The sequence below is a fragment of the Panulirus ornatus genome, chromosome 3 (genome assembly GCF_036320965.1).
Source record: "Panulirus ornatus isolate Po-2019 chromosome 3, ASM3632096v1, whole genome shotgun sequence".
Classification (NCBI taxonomy): domain Eukaryota; kingdom Metazoa; phylum Arthropoda; class Malacostraca; order Decapoda; family Palinuridae; genus Panulirus; species Panulirus ornatus.
This window is the reverse complement of record NC_092226.1, coordinates 21,757,766-21,785,437: the sequence shown is the minus strand read 5'-3', so window position 1 is coordinate 21,785,437 and position 27,672 is coordinate 21,757,766. Positions and strand designations below refer to the sequence as shown.

Genomic DNA, 27,672 nt, shown 5'->3' with positions numbered 1-27,672 from the left:
CTGCCGCAGGCCAACCTATACTTGGGACCACCCACTTTCCCTTCTTCCTACTTGAACACATGCCTTATACTCCTGATGACAACTTCTCATTACTTCTAGCAGCTTTCCTTTCACACTATTTGTTCATAAAACCTTCAACAAAGCATATCTATCATCCCTATTATATGCTTTCTCCAGATCCATAAATGCAACAAACAAATCCTTCGGTTTCTCTAGGTATTTTTCACACATTCTTTAATGTAGACACCTGATCCAAACATTCTCTTCACTATGATACTTTGGTTATGCCTTCACCCTCTCAGTCACTACTTTCACATACAACTTATCAGATACATTCACCTTTGTCCTTTTTACCTTTAAGCAGTGGCACTATTCAAGCATTCTTCAAATCCTCAGGCACTCATTATAATCCATACATCCACTGAAAATCCTAACTAGCTAACCAACAACACAGTCACCCTCTTTCTTAAGAGATTCAACTACAATACCATCCACATCAACTGCCTTGCCAAATTTCGTATCATGGAAGGCCTTCAGCAAAGCACTCCCCATGATTTTCTCATTTCACATACCATCCTAACCCAACCATCCTACATCTGCCACCCTATCATCAAACACATTCCACAATCCCTCAAAATACTCACTCCATCCCCTCCTCACTTCATCACTACTTGCTACTAATTTCCCATTTTCGTTCTTCACTGATGTCCTATTTGTTCTTTTGTCTTCCAAACATTTGTGAAGGGGACCCTGCTATGGACAAGCCTTACAACAACTGCAGGCTCAATTTTCCTACCTGCTTTTGAAGGATTTCATGCTTCCTTTATTGACAAGAGGCATATACTGATGCCTGATGTCATCTCAAACTTTAATTAGCATGCAGAAATATCAGCAAGGTTTAGTTACCAAGAGAAAGACACTGTGGAGGGCTGCTGAGTGCTGTGCACTTACCTACCCAATGAAGGGCCCCCACCTCACTAGGGAGTCTAAACAAATAAGATCATATGTGGGTCAGATAACTAAAACAACCACCTGTCATATCTAACCATGTCAGATCATGAGAATCATTCTGAATATATCAAGAGGAAAAATCAATCTTCAAATACAGAGTTCAGTTAGAGGGATGATCATGTGCTTGGGATACTGGGTATACACACTAACTGAACTGTGGTGGCCTGCAGTGATCTAAAGGCCGTAGCAGTGAACCATGGTTTAAATGTCTATCTGAAGCTGTGTTTAAATGGTTGGGATGTCTAAATGATTCAATAATTTCTTATTCTTCAGTATTCTAAATATTGCTAATATCTTTGGGAGATGACTTTCAATGTTCCTCAAGGGTTAAGCATACAAACAATAAAGCATGAAAGGGCAATGCACTCTGATGGCAAATGTCATACAAACAGTCATCCTCTTTCTGAATGGCAATCACTAGTGAAGATGGAAAAAGGAGCCACCAGTTTTTTGACATCTCAGAAATGAGACCATGCATGAGCAGCTACTTACTTTCTAATTATCCTTCTTATATGAAGAGTCAAGCAGAAATAAATATCATATTACAAGAGCCTGAAAAATTGACAATCACTGGGTGACTTACCAAGGTATAGATAAGCTGTGGCTTAGTGGAAGCTGATGGGGAGAGGAGCAAATGCAGCATGGTGTCAGAGTGTTTTTGGGTGTACAGTGTCAGCAGTTCCCATCCCTCTGCTGAGCCACAAGTATCATGCTGACCTGTGGATGCAAAATAAATATCAGTATTACATTCTTTCCCTGGGGATAGGGGAGAAAGAATACTTCCCACGTATTCCCTGCGTGTCGTAGAAGGCAACTAAAAGGGAAGGGAGCGGGGGGCTGGAAATCCTCCCCTCTCGTTTTTTTTTTTTTTTTTTTTTTAATTTTCCAAAAGAAGGAACACAGAAGAGGTCCAGGTGAGGATATTCCCTCAAAGTCCCAGTCCTCTGTTATTAACGCTACCTCGCTATCGCAGGAAATAGCGAATAGTATGAAAAAAAAAAAAAATTACAGTCTCACTGTACTCTGGTACACTTTAATGGTACTCTCAAAGGTTAAAAATCTATTCCAATTTCCATCTTTCTTAGAGTAGCATAACTGTAATAAAATTCATAGAAAAAACATTTACAAGAAATTTCCCAGAAGCATGCAAAAAACAGAGATGGCAGATATATGAAATTGGCTTCAAACTCTAGAAGTGAGACAAGCAACCCAAAACTGAGATAACAGTATGCTAGGAATCCTTCAGTCAGTATGCCTTGAAGAAAACAATGACTAACAAAGTCTGCTTAATTGTTCGGAAAATATGAAAGCAGATAAATAACAAAATACTTTTGACAGAAAAACAGGAAAAATTATATGGGTTAAAGTTCTGTGTTGATAAGGCTAGCCAATGACAATGATGTAAAAGAAGTTCTCGAAGTTGATACTTTAGCGGCAATACAAACAACAGATTGTTTAAACTGGGATCTGCATGGCCCAAAAATATGGAGACTCAGTTTCTGCAAAGTGTTAATATGCTTTTTGGAACAGCATGTCACTCAAAACACAATGGTCAAAAGTACTGTTGTGCTATCATAAACAGATTTGAGTTTCATTGTCTCAAATTAACTGAATATACTTTGTGTGAAGCTCTGTCCAAGGTGCAATATGTAATGAAAAAGTGAGTACAGTATCTATGAAAAAGCAGCAGATCCACTTTATCAAAGGAAAGTACCCATAGGAAACAATGATGAACTTCACAAATACTTTAGGGATACAGATTTAAAATTTGAATTCTATAGTTTGAGGAAAGAATGATGTTACATAAGGATCATGTGAAAATTGTAGTGAAGCACAAGAAAAAATTCTGCTCTTCTTATTACCCTTACAACCTCATTAAAGGTGCACTGCTATTAAACTGCAGGTTAAACATACACAATAACCCTGTGGAAAATATGCATATTATTGCATGACCTATGTGATGAGATGGAACTCTCATCATTCTCATCAGGTGGTGAAAAAATTAAGAAGAATAACATGAGAAATGTGAAGAAATAAGAGTGTTTAGAAAGTGTTTACATAAGGGATTGTGCAGGGGGCAGGAAGGGCAGAACAAGAGGCCATCCCCACCATGACTGGCTTGGCCTTTCTTCATTTGGAAGAAATTATATAACATCTACGCCTCTTTTCATTAGGTAATCCTAAGTGAAGAGCTCTAACATCTCAAAAAAAAAAAAAAGGAATGTACAACATCCACTCCACACATGTTGGCCACTCTTCCCCACATTATATTCAGTGCATGCAGTGGAATATTTATGGTGAAAGGTACAAGAATAAACATACTTAAACAATATTACATATAAGCAAAATCAGCAAAGGAAAATAATCTGTTGTAACTAAGATGAACTCATGAACACCTGACTACAATAGCTACCAATGATGCTAAAAAATATAGATACAGTACAATTAGTTCCATGCCATATCATTAAATACAGCCAATAGAAAAGTCTATTGATATGACATATGAAAGCCACAAGTAAAGGATACAAAATGAAAACATTCTAAACTGATGAAATCAGGAGCAACTGTCAATACAAATGCACTATGCAAGTGTGAACAAATGAGTAATGCTGGTCAACTGCTGAGAAGTGCCACCCACAAGCTCTGCATCAGTGAAGTTGGAGTCCTGGGTAATTTGTTGCATGGTTATTGGGTCTTGGTGGACTAGCATCACCTGGCACCATAGATATCATGGTCAGAGAGGGTAAAATCCTTCTCAGGGGATAAAAGGGTCTGACCCCATGTGAGTAGTGCTTTGTCTGATACTCACTGGGTTCTGTCCAGGGGCAGAAAAGAAATTTCCTGCTCTCTATCCTAAAAACAATTTCCTGGAATCACATCAAAAAGCAGCAGAGGCCAGCACTTTCCTTGGCTCTTAAGCTGCCCTTGGAACTCACATGAAATCAGAGATTTAAGGCCTGTCAGTTTGCCTATTGGATTAGCCAGTATTTATTCCTACCACCATGGCCAAGACTTGATCCTAGGATCTTGAAATTCAAGGCCAGCTCTCTGAGTACTCATCAAGACATTTATAGTACCTGCATGTCACAAAGTGCACAAAATTCTAGTGGGATGATTTATCATCTCTACTTGACCTTGTCCAAGGGAAGTAGTTGTTCCAAAGATGTGGAACAGGGAATACACTGTGCTCATGTTTAAAAAAGGTGATAAGGAAATCACAGTGAACTACGGGCCATTTCATGAAAGCAGACTTTGTAAACAATGGAAAATATAATCATGAATCAAATAAATGACTATTTGCAAAGGAGAAACTTTCTAACTGGGAAGCAACATGGTTTCAGGGTAGACGTCATACAAAGTAAATCTTCTAGATTCTAATGACAGGGTGAGTTCCAATTTAGATCAAAGAGAGGTATGAGTATACTGTGTGTTCTTGGAATGCCATAAAGCCTTTGATAATGAACCACACTGGAGATTGATATAAAGCAATGGCCATGGGCAATAAAAAGAGCACTCCTTCACTGGACAGATTACCTTAATGAAAGGGAGCAAAGAATGCAGCTAATCTTTTTTTTCTTTTTTTTTTTTTATACTTTGTCGCTGTCTCCCGCGTTTGCGAGGTAGCGCAAGGAAACAGACGAAAGAAATGGCCCAACCCACCCCATACACATGTATATACATACGTCCACACACGCAAATATACATACCTACACAGCTTTCCATGGTTTACCCCAGACGCTTCACATGCCTTGATTCAATCCACTGACAGCACGTCAGCCCCGGTATACCACATCGCTCCAATTCCCTCTATTCCTTGCCCTCCTTTCACCCTCCTGCATGTTCAGGCCCCGATCACACAAAATCTTTTTCACTCCATCTTTCCACCTCCAATTTGGTCTCCCTCTTCTCCTTGTTCCCTCCACCTCCGACACATATATCCTCTTGGTCAATCTTTCCTCACTCATCCTCTCCATGTGCCCAAACCACTTCAAAACACCCTCTTCTGCTCTCTCAACCACGCTCTTTTTATTTCCACACATCTCTCTTACCCTTACGTTACTCACTCGATCAAACCACCTCACACCACACATTGTCCTCAAACATCTCATTTCCAGCACATCCATCCTCCTGCGCACAACTCTATCCATAGCCCACGCCTTGCAACCATACAACATTGTTGGAACCACTATTCCTTCAAACATACCCATTTTTGCTTTCCGAGATAATGTTCTCGACTTCCACACATTCTTCAAGGCCCCCAGAATTTTCGCCCCCTCCCCCACCCTATGATCCACTTCCGCTTCCATGGTTCCATCCGCTGCCAGATCCACTCCCAGATATCTAAAACACTTCACTTCCTCCAGTTTTTCTCCATTCAAACTCACCTCCCAGTTGACTTGACCCTCAACCCTACTGTACCTAATAACCTTGCTCTTATTCACATTTACTCTTAACTTTCTTCTTCCACACACTTTACCAAACTCAGTCACCAGCTTCTGCAGTTTCACACATGAATCAGCCACCAGCGCTGTGTCATCAGCGAACAACAACTGACTCACTTCCCAAGCTCTCTCATCCCCAACAGACTTCATACTTGCCCCTCTTTCCAAAACTCTTGCATTTACCTCCCTAACAACCCCATCCATAAACAAATTAAACAACCATGGAGACATCACACACCCCTGCCGCAAACCTACATTCACTGAGAACCAATCACTTTCCTCTCTTCCTACACGTACACATGCCTTACATCCTCGATAAAAACTTTTCACTGCTTCTAACAACTTTCCTCCCACACCATATATTCTTAATACCTTCCACAGCTAATCTATCACTTCAATTTTTTGCATTCCTTGATGGGCTTTCTGGACCATGCCCAATATCAAATGGTTAAAGAGACGAACCTAGGAAGTTACTCTGAACTGTAGACCGGTCTCTCTGGTGAGTGTAGTCAGTAAAATACTAGGTAAAATGAGAAAGCAAATGGAAGACTACCAGCAAGGGAGAAATTATGTGGTTCAAGGTTTGTCTCCCAAGTGGCACACTTTTCCTCTGTTTTGCCTGTTGTTTACAAACTTCATGTCTCTCTTCACCTATGTACACTCCTGCTATGAGACTGTGGCATCCTTTCACCCACAAGCTGAGATCCTCCACTTTGGGGATTTCAACTTTTACCACAGGGAATGATTGAAATCTTCCCATACAGATGGTGGGGGATAGAAGCCCTCATGTTCTCTATTCTCAATGATCTGCAGCAAATTATCTCCCATCCCACCCATATTCCTGACTTCTGTGGCTACTCTCTTACAATTTTGGATTTGTCTTTCACCTTTAATCCATCCCTCTGTATCTACACAATCTCATTCCCAATTGGTTCATCTGATCACAGTCTCATGAATGTAGCTATCTTAATGGAACCTCCCCTCTAGCAGCCCCTTCTAATTGTAAACATTGGCACCTCAACAAAGATGACTGGAATAACTTATGAAAATCCCTTTCTAATTTTCCTTGGGTAAATTACTGTCTCTTATGTAGTGATGCTTCTGTCTCTATCAAATGCATAGGTTATTCTTGCAGGAATGGAAGCATTTATCCCCCTCTTCCTCCAAGATGACTTCTTCCAATACATGGTTCAACCATTCCTGTTCTGAGGCTATCTAGGCAAGGAATCAGATATACTGGGCTTGGAAAAACTCTCCTTCATCAGACTCCCATTCAGCATTTATCACTGCCCGAGATCATTGCAAGTCTGTAATCTGTGATATGTCTCTCTGGTCTTCAGCTAAGGAAATCGCTAACAACTTCTGTCGCTCTACCTTTCCTTTACTTTTGCATTTTGATGGTACTATAGCTGTCTCACCCTTAAACAAAGCAACTCTCTTTGGTTCCCAATTCTCCTGTAATTCTACCTTGGATAACTAACATTCCTTCACCCTCTGATGCTCCTCCCGATAATCTCTTTTTGGACTGTCTGAGAAGTGCTTCTCTCTCTGGACACAAGCAAGGTTCATGGTCCTGTTGGCATCCATCCCTGTGTACTGAAAGTGTCCCTCTGAACAGGCATCTGTGTTTGCTCATCTGTTCCAATTCTGTTTAAAAACCAAAGGTATTCCTTCTTCTTGGAAGCATGCACTGGTACGTCTATTCCCTGACAAGAGTAACCATTCTAATCCCTTTAACTATAGTCCTGTTAAATTGAGATCTACCATTTCCAAAGTCCCTTAATCCTTCCTTAACTCCCATATCATTAGACATCTGGAACCTAACAGTCCTCTCTCTGATCACCAGTATGGCTTCCATAAGGCAAGATCCACTAGTGATATTCTTTCCTATCTTATTAATGTTTGGTCATCATCCCAGATAGATTTTTGGGGAGTCTTATGTAGCTACCCTTGACATAGCCAAAGCCTTTAACAGGGAGTGGCACTGGGGTCTCATCTCTAAGCCTAACACCATTCCTCTAGATCCTTCAATTCAGCTCCTTCTCTCACATGATTTGCATAATATCTCAACACAACTTCCTTAATACATTCAAACTTGGACAAGATATCTCAAGATTCAGTTTCTAACCATCTCTCTATCAAAAATTCCTCAAAACTTTCATATCTCCTTTGATGGTTCTGTAATTTCACTCTTTCTTGGAAACCCCAAATTATGGAAATAGCTAAGTCTGCCCCTAAAAAACTGGGAGTCATGTTTAGATGTTGAAATTTCTTTTCTTCTGAATAGTTGCTTCATTCATACAAAGGATTGTTTTGTCCTTGTATCAAGTACTGCTCTCACATCCGGGGTGGTTCTGTCTCTGCACCCTCTTACTTGATGGAGTAGAGTCAAAAGTGGTCCAACTTATAAACTTTCCCAGGCTTATTCAAAACTTGACCTACTTGCCCTACGCAGCAATGCTGGTTCACTTTCCCTCTTCTATAGGTATTACTTTGGTTTTTGCTTCTGAGAGCTGGCTCCTTGTGTGCCCCCACCTCTAGCTAGATGACGTGACACTTGGCATACTGTTGTGTCATATGATTACTGTGGCCACTGGCAACTCAAGAGTGAGCCATTTTGCTAACCGTTTCGTTTCCTATACCTCAGAGCTTTGGAACTTTCTACCTTCTCATATCTTTCTCATTAAGCATGAACCGGTAAATTTTTAGACAAGTTTGTCACTTCCTCCAAAATTCGTAAATACTTTTCCATGTCTCTTTGTTTTCCCTTTCATAATCCTCTCTATATTTCAGTTAAGGCCTGCCTTGATGTGAGGCCTCCAACATAAAAATAAGACAAAACATATTCAGGCATTGGATATCATGTGTAACAAACCTTTTAGAATTCTAGGATAGTGAACTTTGTTTCAGGTAAACTGAACATCACACATATCCAGGTTACTAAAAAGCTGGATCTCTAGGCAGGAATAAGAGGCCGAATCCTTCAGGGGATAGAAAATTACCTTAGCAGGAGGGGAAAAGCAAAGCAGAATAAAGTATGAGGGAGCACCTAGTAATAGATGGCAGGCATCCACTATTCAGAGAAATACATCCCAATTCCAACAAATGTTCAAGTTCCACTTTGACTGACTGGTTGGATCTCGAAATGGATGGAAGATGGACGTATGTCAGCATAGTATGCAGAATTCGTATACCTGACCAGCATTCTTTTATCCTACTCAACTTTCTATCATGATTATCTTGTTTTTTTATTTACCAGCTTTATTATATGATTCTGTAATTCTTTTTATCTTTTATTCAAGATTCTTTAGTCCATATTTCATCATTTCTATTTTTCAATTTATAATCTTTTTCAGTCGTAGTATGGATGGCCATAAGTCACATAGCTCATAAGTAGGGGGTAAGGTGTACTACTGGCTAGGTATTGGAAGTTCAGACAAAAGAGAACATTGGATAAATCATGTATCCAAGCTACTAGAAAGCTAAATCTCTAGGCAGGAATAAGAGGAAGAATCCTTCAAAGGAAAGAAAATTACCTAAGCAGGAGACTAACAAAGCAGAGTATAGAAGCAAGAGGCACCTAGTAGTTGGTGATGGGCATCCAGGGAAATACTACTGTGTTGGTATTGGAAAGCCATTGGTAATGTACCCCATCATAGCCCAGGTTACTGTTTTTCCTCTCTTCTTTACTCTTCACTCCAGTTTTTCTTCCTTTTTTTCATAAGTATCAGGCCTAAATTTTCATTTTCATCTAAAATCTCTACCACCAAATTAAAATGGTACCACCACCAACATCAATCAACTGGACCTGCTCCACTGTTCTGGACACAGCTCCCAGACCTGGTTCTTTCTCTTTTCATTTCTACAATATCCATAGTCTCAAATATAAACTTCCCTCTATATAACATCATATACCCACTTCCTCCCCTGATCTTCAATATGAAACCCAACTGTCCGATGGTGCTTCCCCTCTACACTATTTAATCACTAATTGTAATCTCTCCCACTGCTCCCACTTTATGGGTCGCATTTGCACCTGCTGTTATACAAAAATTCCCATTGTTCACCTCATGGATTTTCCTAACTTTAACATTACTGAGTTGATATCTCTCTGACCTCTATAACTTTTCTTTTATGTTTTGTGTAGCCCCTCCCCAAGTCCCCTAGCTATGTACAAATCTTTTACTTCCCTCCATGAAGCACTGCTTTCTCTACATTCATACACTGAAATCCTCTATACAGGGAATTTCGATGTCCACCGCAAAGATTGGCTAAGCTCTAACAGGGATGTCACACCAATGCCAAGGCTTATTTCTTTTTCATTCCTTAATGATCTGAAAGAGATAATCAAACACCCAACATAAGTTTTCCACTAATACATTCTTCAAACACACTAGAACTCTTCTTACTTTCGAAACCTATCAATATAAATAAACTATTTCTACCAGCTTAGGGTCCTCTGACTACAATCTTATTCTGATCTTCTCTAACTGGGTATGCCTGCTATCTGTCCCACCATCGAAATGTCAACTTTGGCACTTAGGGAGAACTTAGATGTCACCTGTGTGGTCTCTTTAGTGACTTTCTTTGGGGTAGATATTGATATGCTGGCTGGGATGCCTCATATTGTGCTGAACATACATTATCTTGTATGGGAGGGAATCCACCTTTCTGTCTTCTACCAAAACTTTCTCTCCGCTGTAATGAACTGATAGCATCTTGCTCTAAAGCCTGTCACATCAAGGACAGAACATACCAGGCCATGAAACTCTACTCTCCCCTAAATCTCACTCAGGTTTCATATCAAGAAAGTGTGCTAATGTGAATTCTCTTGACAAATCTCTACTAAACATAAAATACCCAATAACTTCTGCTATTCAATCCTTCCCTACATTTCCAACCAGATCAAACTATACCTAAATGTCCAACTGGGAAAGTTGTTGTTTTTGTTATCTTATTTTCCTCTAGTTCAACTAGTGATGATCCTTCTTCTAATCTTTTGTCCCCATCTCCTACATTTTCCTTGAACATGCCAAGTTCTTCTCAGTACTTTCCCAGCTCCTAGCAGACAATGCAGATGCCCTAACCCTAGCTCATATGGCCTGATCCTTGCTCATTTACTTAACCTCTGTCTAAAAACCCATTTTTTTTCCTCTTGAACATATGACTTCCTATAGAAAGAAAACTGCTCCTCCACCTTATACTTTTTTGTTCTTACTTCCACCATTCTTAAAGTCACTGAAATTCTTCTTGACACCTTAACTATCTAAGATGAATATCATGTTAGATGAACAACTCGAAAAATATAAATATACATTGAATTGTTTACTTTTATTTAAAGCTCTATGCTGAGCCTGGGTGGTGGCTGAGGTGGCAGTGCCTTATAATTTTTCCTTAAGTCAGACATCCTCAAGCCATGTCAATCACAACACACTTTCATGAGTTTTCATGGAAGGAAACTGAGCAGTCTTTACCTACACTTTCATAATGAGGCAGATGATCATGAATTACTTGATGATGATGATCTGTCTCTGGATCATGTAGAAAGTTGATTTTATGGATGCTAGCTCTTCCGGCACTAAAAGTAGACCAAGAGGAGACAGGTGTTTCTAGCAAAAGTGGAAGCAGTACTATAAGTACCTGCCTGATCTTGACAACGATACATCAGATGGGTAAGGCTGATATCTTACAAATGAATCACACTCATAATAAAAAAAGACTTATTCCATTAGATAAAACATAATAATCAGTAATAAATTTTTCATTGCAGGTATAATACATGAAAAAACATGCACAGTGGCAACTCAATTGGCATTCATGTCATATTCCGGCACATTTTTAGTGCACTTTGTTGAAAATCTACAAAACTACAACATATCATTGGAGTAAATGAAGGGAATACTTTACTTATGGTGTAATTTTTCCATTGTTACATGAATATCTTTATTACTGTAAGGTAAAATACATTTTTTCCTGAAAAAAATGAATTTTCACAGTTGGAAAGGAAACATTACGAATAAAGGTGTTAACCTTTACTTAATCAAGCACTTAGAATTCCATTCCCTTCTTTCTGATCACCAGTATAGATTCCACAGTACTAAGTCCACTGGTGATAATATCTTCTTTGGAACTCACTTCTGGCCTCCTCTCTCAGCGAGTCTGGTAAAACTTCTGTCAGAGCCCTAAAAATCTCTAAAGCACGTGACAAGATGTGGCATATGTCTTTGCTTTTCAAACTACCTTCCTTTGGTTTTGCTGCAGTTGTCTAATGATGTCAATCATCTAATGATGTTCGCACAAGCCCCTGTTATATATGCAACTATGTGGCTTGAGGTCTGTCTCCCAACTACCACACTTTTCCTCTGTTTTGCCTAATGCTTTCCTAATTCTACAAATTCTATATTTCTTTGACTACCTAAACTCCTGCCTTGAGACTGTGGTATCCTTTTACCCACAAGCCAAGATCTTCTACTTACAGAATTTCAATGCTCATCATTGAGAATGGTTGAAGTCCTCCTATAAGGATGGTGGGAGGATTTAGGTCCTCACATTCTCCATTCTCAATGAACTAGAGCAAACTGTCTCCCAACCTACCCATATTCCTGACTGCTGTGACCACTCTCCTAATATGCTGGATCTGTTTCTCACCCTCTGTCACTCTACCCTTCCTTCACTTTTCCATTCTGATGATAATATAGATGTCTCTCCCATAGACAGAGTAACTGTCTTCAGTTCTAGTTTCTCCTCTAACTCCACTTTGGATCTAACATTCCCTCACCCCTTGATCTCCACTTACTAATCCTATGCCCCTTCCCGTAAACTGATTTTGGTCTGTCTGAAAAGTGCTTCTTTCTCTGGCCACAAGCAAGGCTTATGGTCCTGATGTTATCCAACTCCATGTACTAAAAGAGAGTGCTTCTGAACTTGTTCCTGTGCCTGTTCATCTGTTCTCTTTCTGTTTAAAAACCAGAGCTTTTTATTCTTCTTGGAAGCATGCACAAGTACATCCCATCCTTAAGAAGGGTGACCATTCTGCCCCCTTGAACTATTGCCCTGTTGCTTTGACATCTCCTATTTCCAAAGTCTTTGAAACCTCTTCAACTCCCATATTTTCACACATCTTGAATATCACAGTCTTCTCTCTGATCACCATTATGGCTTTTGTAAGGCAAGATCCACTGGTGATAATTTTTCCTATCTTACTAATGTCTGGTCACCATCCCTGAAAGATCTGGGGGAATCTCATGTATCCAAAGCTTCTGACAGGGTGTGGCATTGGGATCTTATCTCTAAGATCCTCTCTTTTGGCTTCTCTCCTTCACTTTGTTCCCTTATATCTAACTTCCTCTCTGGCCAATCCATCACTGTGGTTGTTGACAGATCACCCTTCCCCTTTTCTCCACCAAAAGCAGCATCCCTCAGGGCTCTGCTCTGTCCCGTACACTTTCTCTTATTTTCATCAATGATTTCCTCTCTTCCACAAATAACCAAATGCACTCATACACTGTTGATTCAACGCTGCATTCCTACATATCCTTCAGTTCTGCTCCTTCTTCTCTCACTTGATCTGAATCTCATCTCAACCTGCACAGTATATCTCAATGGAGAAGACAAAATATGGTTAAGTTTAATGCCTTCAAGATCCAGTTTCTCATCATCTCTCTATCATTAATTCCTCACAACTTTGCCCTCTCCTTTGATGGGTCTGTAATTCCACCTCTTGACTCAATGAGCAAGTTTGGTATTAATGTAACATCCACTCTTTCTTAGAAACCCCACATTATGGAAATAGCGAAGTAAGTCACAAAGAAAATGGGAGACCTGTTTAGATGTTGGAATTTCTTTTCTTCTGAAGTAATGCTTGAATTATATAAAAGACTGATCCATCCTTGTATGGAGTCCTGCTCTTACATCTGGGGTGGTTCTAGCTCTGCATCCTTACTTAAATGAGTTGAGACAAAAGCAATCCGACTTATAAGCTCTTCCAGGCTAATTTCAAAACTTGACCCACTTGCCCTACATTGCAATGTTGATTCACTTTCCCTCTTCTGTAGGTATTAGTTTGGTTTTTGTTGCTACTGCATCATATGATTATTGTGTGGTCATTGGCAACTCAAGGGTGGGCCATGTTAATATCCGTCTTTTTTCCTTACACCTCAGAGCTTTGGAACTCTCTACTCTCTCATGTCTTTCCCAATATCTATGACCTGGTACATTCTAAAAGATAGGCTTTTCCCGCATCTCCAAAATTCATACATACTCTTCCCTGTCTCTCCTTTTTCCCTATCATTAACCTCCATATTTCAACTAAGATCTGGCCAAGATGTGAACTTCTGTCCATGACTGGAGCCTCTGACGTAAGTAAAACATCTACATTTCTCAACAAATATTCCTGTCTGCCATTCTGTGGCAGAAAATGTTGATGGAGAGACCTTCCCCTCTTATCCTGTCAATAATGGTGTTCCTTAGGTTTCTGTTGTACTGCCTAATCTCTTTCTTCTCTCTATAGATGATTTTTTCCACTTCTACTTTGAAACCTATTCACTCTATGCTGATGACTCCACTTGACATACTCCAACTCATTTTCTCTTCCCACCTCGTAATACCCATTCTCTTTCTTATACTAAATATATTTCTCCTCTCAATTTAGACCTGTGCAAGTTCTTAAAATGGGGAAACAGTAAACTAGTTAGATATATCATTTTTGGAATAAAATGCAATTTCTCCCTGTGTCTGTAAGATTCATTTCATTTTCTTTTATTCATCATACTTATCTGCTGTCTCCCACATTAGGGAGGTAGCACAAGGAAACAGAGAAGGAATGGCCCAACCCATCCACATAAACATGTATATACATGAATGTCCACACACGCTCATATACATACATATACATTTCACCGTATACATACATATACATACACAGACATACATATGTACAAATGTACACATTCATATTTGCTGCCTTCATCCATTCTCGTCGCCACCCTCCCCACACACAAAACAGCACCCCCCCCCCGGCCTTCCAGTGAAGAAGCGCCAGAAACAGACAAAAAGGCCACATTTGTTCACACTCAGTCTCTAGCTGACATGTGTAATGCACTGAAACCACAGCTCCCTTTCCACATCCAGGCCCCACAGACCTTTCCATGGTTTACCCCAGACACTTCTCATGCCCTGATTCAATCCAGTGACAGCACATCAACCCCAGTATACCACATCATTCCAATTCGCTCTATTCCTTGCATGCCTTTCACCCTCCTGTATGATTAGGCCCCGACCACTCAAAATCTTTTTCACTTCATCCTTCCACCTCCAATTTGGTCTCCCGCTTCTCCTTCTTCCCTCCACCTCTGACACATACATCCTCTTTGTCAATCTTTCCTCACTCAATCTCTATATGTGTCCAAGCCATTTCAACACACCCACTTCTGCTCTCTCAACCACATTCTTTTCATTACCAGACATCTCTCTTACCCTTTCATTACTTACTTGATCAAACCACCTCACACCACATATTGTCCTCAAACATTTCATTTCCAACACATCCACCCTCCTCCGCACAACCTTATCTAAAGCCTATGTCTCACAACCATATAACATTGTTGGAACCACTATTCCTTCAAACATACCCATTTTTGCTCTTTGAGATAATGCTCTCACCTTCTACACATTCCTCAACATTCCCAGAACCTTCACCCCCTCCCCCACCCTGTGACTCACTTATGCTTTCATGGTTCCATCCACTACCAAGTACACTCCCAAATATCTAAAACACTTTACTTCCTCCAGCTTTTCTCCATTCACACTTACCTCCCAATTAACTTGTCCCTCAACCCTATTGAACCTAATAACCTTGCTCTTATTCACATTTACTCTCAACTTTCTTCTTTCACACACTTTACCAAACTCAGTCATCAACTTCTGCAGTTTCTCACCCAAATCAGACATCTGTGCTGTATCATCAGAGAAGAAAAGGTAGCTCACTTCCCATGCCATCTCATCCAGAACAAAATGCATACTTGCCCCTATCTCCAAAACTCATGCATTTACCTCCCTAACCACACCATCCATAAACAAATTAAACAACCATGGAGACATCACATCCCTGCGGCAAACCAACATTCACTGGGGACCAATCACTTTCCTCTCTTCCTACTTGTACACATGCCTTACATCCCTAGTAAAAACTTTTTCACTGCTTCTAGCAACTTACCTACCACACCATATACTCTTAAAACCTTCCACAAAGCATCTCTATCCACCCTATCATATGCCTTTTCCAGATCCATAAATGCTACGTACCAATCCAACTGTTTTTATAAGTGTTTCTCACATACATTTTTCAAAGCAAACACCCGATTCATTTATTCTCCTATATTCAGTTAAATGACAACAATCCAACCAGTCACAATACAAACATGTTAAGCATTACCATATCCTCTAACCTAACCTGGAAACCCCCATATAATCAACATCAAAAAGTCTGCTTCCGTAAAACTGGGTGTGCTGCATAGGAGCCATAATAATTTTTCTTGTGGGAAGCTATCTTATACCTACAAGGGTTTTAACTCACCCTAGTTGAGCACCAATACTCCCTAGTATCTAGGGTCATTCTTCCTTCACCTTTCTATTAACTGGAGTAAATCACAAGCCTTCCATTTAGTGCCACTTCTTTTGAACAATCCCTCCCTGTAAGTTGTGATGTTACTCTTCTCACCCTGTTTTACAGGTATTACTTTTGGCTGCTATTCTCATGAGATGTCTGCGTGTCCCAACCCACAAGCCTTGGATCCGAGGCATGCATCTGGCGGCTACTCCCACAGTTTCTGTATTGAGACTGGTGACTTGATCATTGACTGTTATCAAATCTGCATCTTCTTGAAAAGCTTAGCTATGGAGTTCCTTTTCTCCTTTCATCTTTCCTTCTTCCTATAGTCTTTTTACCTTTAACTAATTCACTTCTTAATGCCTAAGGTAAGAGGTTGGGATTGTGCTTTTTAATGCTTGCTCTGGGTGCAACTTGAATTACAAAGGCCCTTTAACTGGATTTTCTTATCATTATTGGAAGAAGTCTTCATCTTCTTATGAGGGAACCAGAACCATGATTAGTTCTTGATGTCAACGTTACACAAGGTATCGGAAAAGTTAGTGATGGCAGTGTAATGAACTAGCACTTCAATGGTTGCCAAGATGCACTCATCTAACCCAGGGAGCTGTTTTTTTCTTTCTGCCTCACCCACATGTGGACTGCTGGCATTCTGTCCACAAACATACAATCTCTTCTTGTCACATATGACATTTGATAACACTTACCTCACACAACTCATTCTCTGTAACTCTAGATTTTCCTGCAGTGAGAGCCATTACAAAGTCTGCCTCTGGCAAAATGGTAGGAGCAATAAATAGAAGTAGTCGGTAGGAACATTAGATTGAAAATTAGGTGGAAGTAGTAGGCTGGAATATTAAGCAGGAACATCAGGTAACATTAGGCAGGAACATTAGCTAGACACACTAGGAGTCACGCGGGGAGTGCTCATCCTCCTCGAAGGCTCAGATTGGGGTGTTTAAATGTGTGTGGATGTAACCAAGATGAGAAAAAAAGGATAGATAGGTAATATGTTTGAGGAAAGGAACCTGGATGTTTTGGCTCTGAGAGAAACGAAGCTCAAGGGTAAAAGGGAAAAGTGGTTTGGGAATGTTCTGGGAGTAAAGTCACGGGTTGGTGAGAGGACAAGAGCAAAGGAAGGAGTAGCACTACTCCTGAAACAGGAGTTGTGGAAGTATGTGATAGACTGTAAGAAAGTAAACTCTATTTTGATAGGTAAAACTGATACCATTTATCTGTTGATATAGGTAAAACTGATACCATTTATCTGTTGCTTTACATTTTTTAACACACACAGTATCTTTTTAGGCTACAGAGTTTGAATTAATTTAACTTTCATGATAATCTAAATGTTCCATCAGCTTAATTCACCTATAAAGTGTTTCTAAATTTTTTCAGCTTGTTAATTCTGTCATGTCTTGAAGATGAACATAAATACAGTATTCATTTTTCTTAATGCAATGAACAGCTTCATCAATGTTTTATCTCTATACTACACTGATGATAACTTGACCAGGTTATGTTACCCTATCAATATACTAGCTTTTCATTTACGACTACTCCAACCTCTTTAACACTGTCTTCACAAATACTCTTTCTTGTTGACCTTTTCCACGGTGTAACAATTATATCCCTGGGGATAGGCGAGAAAGAATACTTCCCATGCATTCCCCACGTGTCGTAGAAGGCAACTAATTAGGTAGGAACATCTGGAAACAATCAGCTGGAGCTGTCCTCTACAGGTGGCATGTTAAAGGTGAGGCACTAAAGGCGAAGAAAAGGCACTGGAATTCACCAGTTATGGAGATCCTTGCTGTGGCCACCCCCTTGATGGAGTTCCCAGAGGGAATGAGCATCAGAAATATACATAGATGGATTAAAAGTTATATCAACTATGAGGGGACTTAGACTGTAACACTGGTCAGATGGGATGCAGTAAAAGATGGCTTCAACATATTATATCATCTGACATCAAAAAAATACCAGATTTAAATATGTTGAAAAGTAATTCCTTAGTATCCTTTACAAACAATTCACGCTAACCACTTTAAACTAGCCTCATCTACCTGACAATCCATCTTCTCAAAAGCAAATACTATATAACAAATCTGCAAACCAAACAAAATAAAGCACTCAGTAAAATCACTAGGGAACCCAGCAACCACAAACACTCAGTACTTACACAATGAAATACATATCCTCCTGATACAGTACAATACCACTTCATCATGTTCAGCACTCAATTCTTTACAAACCCCTCAAATCAAAACCATTCCATAACTAACCTCCATTCCTTAGGTAGAAATAAAAAGCCTACCCCTGTCTCATATTCAGTAACCTCTATTCACATGTCCAAACCCTACCACCCCCAACAAGCACAGGACTGACAAATTATTTCTAATCTTATTGCCTCTGAAGATATTCCAATTTGTGTTCAGACTTTTCAATTATCTTTTTTTGGTATGACTTATTATACTGTTGTCCATGTTGCTGTATCACGTACACATTCATTATACGCTATGTCTCTGATGCCTGTTTACTCAGGAAACACCCATCAAGTGAGTGACCATGGCAAAAGAGTCTCCACTTATGCCTGTCCTCCCTCACATGCACCATTCCATGCATTCTTGCTCCTTCCAGTACTCTTCCACTCTATTTCCTTATGTCACACGTGGTCTTCCACTCACATTCATTCATTTTCATATCATAAGCAGAATTGTCTTCTATGATTCTATGCTCTGATATACTTGCATTATTTACCTCTATATCTGAAAGCAGTTACAGAGCTACACATGCTTTTTCTTACACTGTGAGAAGTAATCTTTAGTGAGCATGTATCACTGTCAATGAAGAAAAACAGACTTGTTATGAACCTCCTTCGTCTAAAGAAGTCTATCATATCCCTGCTTCTTTGTCATGTTCAGCCTAGAAGCTGCAGGAGCCCAATAAAAGGGTCCAGGGGTTGTATGATAATAAGAGCACCATAGGAATAACTTTTCATATTGCAATGGAGGCATTTTTTATGTAAGGGAGGTATGAATGAAGGAAACTCTCGCATTATAACTCAACTTACTGTGCAAAGTGAAAAGCTATGAAATACTCATTTCAAATTGAAAGTCTTTCTTCCCTTTAGCATACTCAACACAAGTTGAGGATATGTATGAGTGAATCTAGGCACTGTCCTTTCCAAGAATAGGGAAGAGTCTGAATTAGAATTCAGTGATATACAAGCCAAAATACATTTTATGAGAACATTACTTAGTAGGATACTGAGTATCTATCAAAGAATTTTGTTTGAAAACAGAGATGTTCAACTGTCCTATATCTAGAGTTTACAAAATAGAAAGTGAAAAACTACCCATCACAGAGCCTGAATTCAGTTTAGTGATACTGTGATATCAGAATGTTAGTTCAATACATCTGGGTGTAACTCATACAACTATCCAAAGCAAATACTATAAAAATACTATAAATCTATAAACACTGCTTTCGTCAAACCACAGAATGTTAATTACTATTCAGTATAGTGTTACTGAAATTCTAAATTCATTCCCTCAAATATGGAATCTGTTAACTTGTCACTTAGATAATGCTACTCACCAGACTCCATCAGATGGTTTTCAGTTGACTGGCTGCCCTGAGTGAGGTTGTCCTGCTCATCATCACCTGATGTTAGTTCCATCAAGCCCCGTACAGCCTCTGCCAGCTGTCTATCTCCATTTTCTTTGGTTTCAATAAATGTACTAAGATCAAGTACACTGATTTCTGACTCTTCACTTCTTGATGTATCTGATTCATCCTTGAAATCCATTGTCTGTGACCTCAGATTCATGAGATTACCATTAGGACTATCTTTACCATTTGAATCATAGTCTTTAGAGAGGTTGCCATTAATTTCTCTGGTAATCTTTGGTTCATCATTACTTAATCCATCTAGTTCTATCTCATGACTTGGTCTGTTTATCTTGTCAGGTGCAAACTGTAAGTTTAGCTTGTTTTTAGTATTTTTTATGTTAAGCTCACTATCAGACTGAACCCCATCCTCAAAACCACTTTCACTTTTTTCAAAGTCATAACCCAGTTTTGAATTTGTCACACTACCATTCTTGATAATAGGTTTGGGCACATCACCTGTATTATTAACTAGTTTATTATTTGGAGTATTTCTCTTTTCTACACTATAGAGAGCTAGACTTGGCAGTCCTATACCATAACCACGTTTACCAGCTAAGCTGATGCCATTGTTGGTAGTGTCATGGTTTCTAGGAATTCCATTTCGCCCACCAGGCATCCTCCTTGGGGTGGAGTGTGATGATGCTGGTGGTCGCGGTTTGCGTCCTGTCAAAACCTTGTAGCGGAGATCAGGTGAGTTGCCACCCACATCTGGCAATGTGGCTGCCACTCGGATCTTCCTCGGTGATCCAGGTAAGCTCTGTGAGGGTCGCAATTCCAGCTCAGAGCAACCACTTATCCTTGCCATGAGACTTGGACCCCTGGGAGGATGCTGGCTGAGCTTCTGTGATTCCTGTGGGGTTGAGCACCTCTCAAGTGGGGCCTCCACAGAGGTGGGCAGTGTGGAGGGGTAGGTATGGAGGGACTGGCGGGACTGGAGGACGGAGCGGAGAGATGCCAGGTCCATAGATGCTGCTTCACTGTGTAGTCCGCGTTCTCCACGACGTGGCACTGACTGGAAAGATTTGAAAGATGAATGTGGTTCACTTTGCTAGTAGTAATAGCATTTCCTATGATGGTGTATCCAAGCTGAATGAACTATTTCAGTTTATGCTTTACCAATAATGATTGTTTTTGCATCATTCTAAATGGCAAAATATAATCACTTGTGCATATCTAATACCACAAAAGACACTGATGATCTTTCCCATATATGAAAGAGACTGATAAATTAATCTCAAAAATAAGCTGTGACATAGATATCAAAAGTCCCAAATATAAGCCGACCACTAAGTCAGAATTGTTTTTTTTTTTATCTTAACTTTAATATAGCAATATGGATATTTCATAATATTTGGTGTCTCGTTACTCTACAAAAACTGCAAATTTCCTAGGTCTCTTGGATCAGTGAAAAAAAATTACAGCTTTTTACTGAGGCTAGACAATACTGTATAAGTATCATTTTCTTCATCATGTTTTTATTTTCAGATCCTGTAATGTTTTCAATATGAGTGGATTTAAGCTTTGAATTACATCAGCAGTATATGAGGTAAATCTATAAGCTATGTGCAACTTATGTACATATCTCCATTTTCTGTGGTAAATTACTGGAGATTGAGATATAATAATAATAGAGCACCCTTGTTACTGTTTTTTACTGCCACAGGAATTTTCCCATATCTACACAAATGTAAGCAATTTATCATCAGTCCAACTTAAAGAGAAAGAAGTATTCTACAGTGGCAGAGAAAGAAGTATTCTACAGTGGCAATGAGGATAAATGCAAAAAGTCATAATTTTTTGCTTCCTACTCTAAATTCCCAATTTCAATGATAACTATCAACATATCATGAAATGAGATACCACTTTTACAGCCAGTTTACAATCAGAAAAGTGGATCCTTACAACTAAGTTGTTATATTCATTTATCCAAGGGCTGAAAGGAGGGAGTAGGTGCAGTCTGAAACAACTAAAACCTAGAATGAGCAAAGAAAAAAAGAAAGAGTGACTATGTGATTTCTATCTGATTCTGGGCAATGGATTCCCCTCATCACTATCAATGATAGATGAAAATAGAGTCAAAGCTAAGTAACCTCCCTCTTTAATATCTAAATTAGATGGAGTTCGCTGACTAACTGAATGGTTTAAAAGTTTATGATAAATCTAGAAGGTTTATGCGCTCACATTAGAGTTTATGGGTTCCACGGAAGACAGTATATCTAGCCCTCTGGCCAGTAGTTGCTTACAAACATTATGGCACAGGTACACAGCAGAATAGCAACATAAATTAAAGGGGGGTATAGCACATGTAAACCATGTTCCATATGACTGATATACCACATTTCTTAAAAAGTTTTTATCAAAAATTATGGAGATATCTTTTTCTTAATATCTGAGAATTTCCCACACACAGAGTGTAGTTAATATTAGGACTGGGTCTCACTACTACTAAAACAAACATTAAGCTATGCAAAAGTTTAGGTTCTTACTTAATCTATCATTCTATTCCAAATGACTGATCCTTAAGTCCAGGGGAATATCTAAAATGCCATTGTGGCAAGAATGTGTACCGAGATAGCTCCAACAATGGTCACTGATGTGATAGCAGAAGCAGTGTACCTGTGCACAAAGTCTGGGATCTGGAGACAATTGGTACTGATGATAATATTTACTACCAGACTAATCTAGATACTGTAAAATTTGAAAATAATGCAACGTGGATAAAGTTACCTAGAAAAGTAATTGTCCCTTATCACACAATAATACATGTACACCACCGTATTTACGGCAACAGATGGTTTGACACCTCCTTTAATCCAGACAAAATTACGTGAGGGAACTTGAAATTACTGCAGCCACCAGACTAGTTTACTGGGCGGCCACAGATGGCATTGTGTGTAGGGCCTGCTTATTTACACTGCACTTGGGGGTGATACTGCAATTCTGTGAGATTCTTTGCTTATTTTGCTCAAATTTAATCCTAGCTATGGCTTCTAAGACATATGAGAGTTTCGGTGCATTAGCTGTGTGAGAAAATATTGAAATTCTATGCAGACAGCGATTCTAAGCAAATGACAATTACAAAAACTATCAAAGACGGTAAGAGTACTGAGCACGATCAAGCGATGATGGAATGGTTTCGACAGCATTGGAATGATGGAGTGGACTTGTCAGGTACCATGATAATGGACCAGGCTGAGTTGTTCCATAAAGAACTTAAATTACGACATGAGCGTGACTATAGAGAAGGATGGCTTCAAAGATTCGAAAAGCGTCATGGAATTTCCATGAATAAAGTGCGTGGAGAAGAGTGGTCTGCAAACCATGAAGGAGCTGCCGAGTATGTGGACGAATTTGCGAAACTCATAGCTGATGAGCACCTCGATCCTGAGCAGGTGTATAATGTAGATGAAACTGCATTGTTCTGGTGATGCACACCTAGAAAAACACTACAACAGAAGACGAAGAAGACCCCACAGGATTCAAACAATCTAAGGACAGACTTACTATTTCAGGGTGCTCAAACATTTAATATTTGTTTATTCTAAATTTCTAGCAATCCATGATATACTTAAGACACATGGGAGATGTATAATTAGTAGGTTAGAGGTGTGTTGATGAATCATTATTACGTGACCACGGTTGGTCCGGCAAAATGTTTAATCCAGCAAGGCTTTGGAACCAAGAGTGCCAGAAAATCAATGGTGTAATTGTAATGCTACAGCTATAGGCCAGTTAAAAACCTTGATAAAGAAAATCTGAAATCAGGGAGAAAAGATTTTTCTTTTTACAACAAACTCATATAGACCAATTTAGAACTAATTTCAATGAGGGTAGCTACACCTTCCCCAAGTGATGTTTACCATTACCTTCTGCATCACAAAGTTAAGATGGATTGTGCAACAATTCTGATATGCACTATGAATACTTGGTAAAGTCTTCGAGGTTTTTTCATCTGCACAGCCTGGGGATGTGTTTAACTGCAGTGCCAAAAGATGTGTTAGTCTGTCACTGAATAGTTATGTTATGACATGTCCCTCCTTTAGTGAAAAGCTGGGAGATTTCAAGCTGAATTTTGGGACAAATGAATTTGCAGAATCCAGGAATGTGTAGCAACCTACTTACAAGTACCTATGATAAGATTATGCCATTAAGCACTCTACAGGCCACTAGCTTGATCAACAATACTGTTTTTCACTGCCACCATGCACATTGTATAACTGTTCATTCTGGGCCTGCCTGGGACTATTTCTAGCCATTAATCAAGGTTTCTTTTAAAGGTGTCCATGTTTATTTCAAATAGATTTCCATTCTAACTTGTAGTACACTGATTGACCTTTCCAATTTCTCTCTGGGCCCTTATAGATCTTTTGTCTGCTGTCTTCTCGGTAAATTTTAAGGTACTATTACAGACTTAATCAATCTGTTTCTTCCTTACTGGGACGCTTTTACTCTGGTTATACATTTTCTGATACCATTTATCTCTTGCTTTACATTTTTTAGCATACACAGTATCTTTTTAGGCTACAGAGTTTGAATTAATTTAACTTTCATGATAATCTAAATGTTCCATCAGCTTAATTCACCTATAAAGTGTTTCTAAATTTTTTTCAGCTTGTTAATTCTGTCATGTCTTGAAGATGAACATAAATACAGTATTCATTTTTCTTAATGCAATGAACAGCTTCATCAATGTTTTATCTCTATACTACAATGATGATAACTTGACCAGGTTATGTTACCCTATCAATATACTAGCTTTTCATCTACGACTACTCCAACCCCTTTAACACTGTCTTCACAAATACTCTTTCTTGTTGACCTTTTCCACGGTGTAACAATTATATCCCTGGGGATAGGCGAGAAAGAATACTTCCCATGCATTCCCCACGTGTCGTAGAAGGCAACTAAAGGGGACGGGAGCAGGGGGCTAGAAACCCTCCCCTCCTTATATTCTAACTTTCTAGAAGGGGAAACAGAAGAAGGAGTCACGCGGGGAGTGCTCATCCTCCTCGAAGGCTCAGATTGGGGTGTTCAAATGTGTGTGGATGTAACCAAGATGAGAAAAAAAGGATAGATAGGTAATATGTTTGAGGAAAGGAACCTGGATGTTTTGGCTCCGAGAGAAATGGAGCTCAAGGGTAAAAGGGAAAAGTGGTTTGGGAATGTTCTGGGAGTAAAGTCACGGGTTGGTGAGAGGACGAGAGCAAAGGAAGGAGTAGCAGTACTCCTGAAACAGGAGTTGTGGGAGTATGTGATAGACTGTAAGAAAGTAAACTCTAGATTGATATAGGTAAAACTGAAAGCGAATGGAGAGAGATGGGTGATTATTGGCACCTATGCACCTGGGCATGAGAAGAAAGATCATGAGAGGCAAGTGTTTTGGGAGCAGCGGATTGAGTGTGTGAGCAGTTTTGATGCATGAGACCGGGTTATAGTGACGGGTGATTTGAATGCAAAGGTGAGTAATGTGGCAGGTGAGGGAATAATTGGTGTACATGGGGTGTTCAGTGTTGTAAATGGAAATGGTGAAGAGCTTGTAGATTTGTGTGCTGAAAAAGGACTGGTGATTGGGAATACCTGGTTTAAAAAGAGATATACATAAGTATACGTATGTAAGTAGGAGAGATGGCCAGTGAGCATTATTGGATTACGTGTTAATTGATAAGTGCGTGAAAGAGAGACTTTTGGATATTAATGTGCTGAGAGGTGCAACTGGAGGGATGTCTGATCATTGTCTTGTAGAGGCAAAGGTGAAGATTTGTAGAGGTTTTCAGAAAAGAAGAGAAAATGTTGGGGTGAAGAGAGCAGTGAGAGTAAGTGAGCTTGAGAAGGAGACTTGTGTGAGGAAGTACCAGGAGAGACTGAGTGTAGAATGGAGAAAGGCGAGAGCAAAAGACGTAAGGGGAGTGGGGAAGGAATGGGATGTATTTACAGAAGCAGTGATGGCTTGCGCAAAAGATGCTTGTGGCATGAGAAGCGTGGGAGGTGGGCAAATTAGAAAGGGTAGTGAGTGGTGGGATGAAGAAGTAAGATTATTAGTGAAAGAGAAGAGAGAGGCATTTGGACGATTTTTGCAGGGAAATAGTGCAAATGACAGGGAGATGTATAAAAGAAAGAGGCAGGAAGTCAAGAGAAAGGTGCAAGAGGTGAAAAAGAGGGCAAATGAGAATTGGGGTGAGAGAGTATCATTAAATTTTAGGGAGAATAAAAAGATGTTTTGGAAGGAGGTAAATAAAGTGCGCAAGACAAGAGAACAAATGGGAACATCGGTGAAGGGGGCTAATGGGGAGGTAATAACAAGTAGTAGTGATATGAGAAGGAGATGGAGTGAGTATTTTGAAGGTTTGTTGAATGTGTTAGATGATAGAGTGGCAGATATACGGTGTTTTGGTCGAGGTGGTGTGCAAAGTGAAAGGGTCAGGGAGAATGGTTTGATAAACAGAGGGGAGGTAGTGGGAGCTTTGCGGAAGATAACAGCTGGCAAGGCAGCGGGTTTGGATGGTATTGCAGTGGAATTTATCAAGAAAGGGGGTGACTGTGCTGTTGGCTGGTTGGTGAGGATACCCAATGTATGTATGGCTCATGGTGAGGTGCCTGAGGATTGGCAGAATGCATGCATAGTGCCATTTTACAAAGGCAAAGGGGATGAAGGTGAGTGTTCAAATTGCAGAGATAAAAGTTTGTTGAGTATTCCTGGGAAATTGTATGGGAGGGTATTGATTGAGAGGGTGAAGGCATGTACAGAACATCAGACTGGGGAAGAGCAGTGTGGTTTCAGAAGTGGTAGAGGATGTGTAGATCAGGTGTTTGCTTTGAAGAATGTATGTGAGAAATACTTAGAAAAACAAATGGATTTGTATGTAGCATCTATGGATCTGGAGAAGGGATATGATAGAGTTGATAGAGATGCTCTGTGGAAAGTATTATGAGTATATGGTGTGGGAGGCAAGTTGCTACAAGCAGTGAAAAGTTTTTATTGAGGATGTAAGGCATGTGTACGAGTAGAAAGAGAAGAAAGTGACTGGTTCCCAGTGAATGTCGGTTTGCAGTAGGAGTGCGTGATGTCTCCATGGTTAAGTTGTTTATGGGTGGGGTTGTTAGGGAGGTGAATGCAAGAGTTTTGGGTAGAGGGGCAAGTATGTAGTCTGTTGTGGATGAGAGGGCTTGGGAAGTGAGTCACTTGTTGTTCGCTGATGATAGAGCACTGATGACTCATTCAGGTGAGAAACTGTAGAAGCTGGTGACTGAGTTAGGTAAAGTGTGTGAAAGAAGAAAGCTGAGAGTAAATGTAAATAAGAGCAAGGTTATTAGGTACAGTAGGGTTGAGGGACAAGTCATTTGGGAGGTATGTTTGAATGGAGAAAAACTGGAGAGAGTGAAGTGTTTTAGATATCTGGAAGTGGATTTGGCAGCAGATGGAACCATGGAAGCGGAAGTGAGTCACAGGGTGGGGGAGGGGGCAAAGGTCCTGGTAGCGTTGAAAAATGTGTGGGAGGTGAGAACGTTATCTCGGAAAGCAAAAAAAGGTATGTTTGAGGGAATAGTGGTTCCAACAATGCTATATGGTTGCAAGGCATGGGCTATAGGTAGGGTTGTACGGAGGAGGGTGGATGCATTGGAAACGAGGTGTTTGAGGACAATATGTGGTGTGAGGTAATTTGATCAAGTAAATAATGAAAAGGAAAGAGAGATGTGTGGTAATAAAAAGAGTATGGTTGAGAGAGCAGAAGAGGGTGTTTTGAAGTGGTTTGGTCACATGGAGAGAATGAGTGAGGAAAGATTGTCAAAGAGGATATATGTGTCAGAGATGGAGGGAACGAGGAGAAGTGGGAGACCAAATTGGAGGTGGAAAGATGGAGTGAAAAAGATTTTGAGTGATCAGGGCCTGAACATGCAAGAGGGTGAAAGGCGTGCAAAGAGCAGAGTGAATTGGAATGA

General features: G+C 39.8%; 1 protein-coding gene across 1 annotated transcript in view; it reads right to left on the bottom strand.

Annotated features, from left to right (window-relative positions):
* HPS4 (Hermansky-Pudlak syndrome 4 protein) overlaps positions 1-27,672 on the bottom strand; it is a 244,267-nt gene that overhangs the window by 21,643 nt on the left and 194,952 nt on the right. The window contains exons 9-10 of the mRNA XM_071685274.1: positions 19,660-20,746; positions 1,595-1,728 (exon numbers count right to left, since the gene is read on the bottom strand). Of these exons, the coding sequence (XP_071541375.1) occupies positions 1,595-1,728; positions 19,660-20,746 (1,221 nt within the window). The remainder of the gene's footprint in view (positions 1-1,594; positions 1,729-19,659; positions 20,747-27,672) is intronic.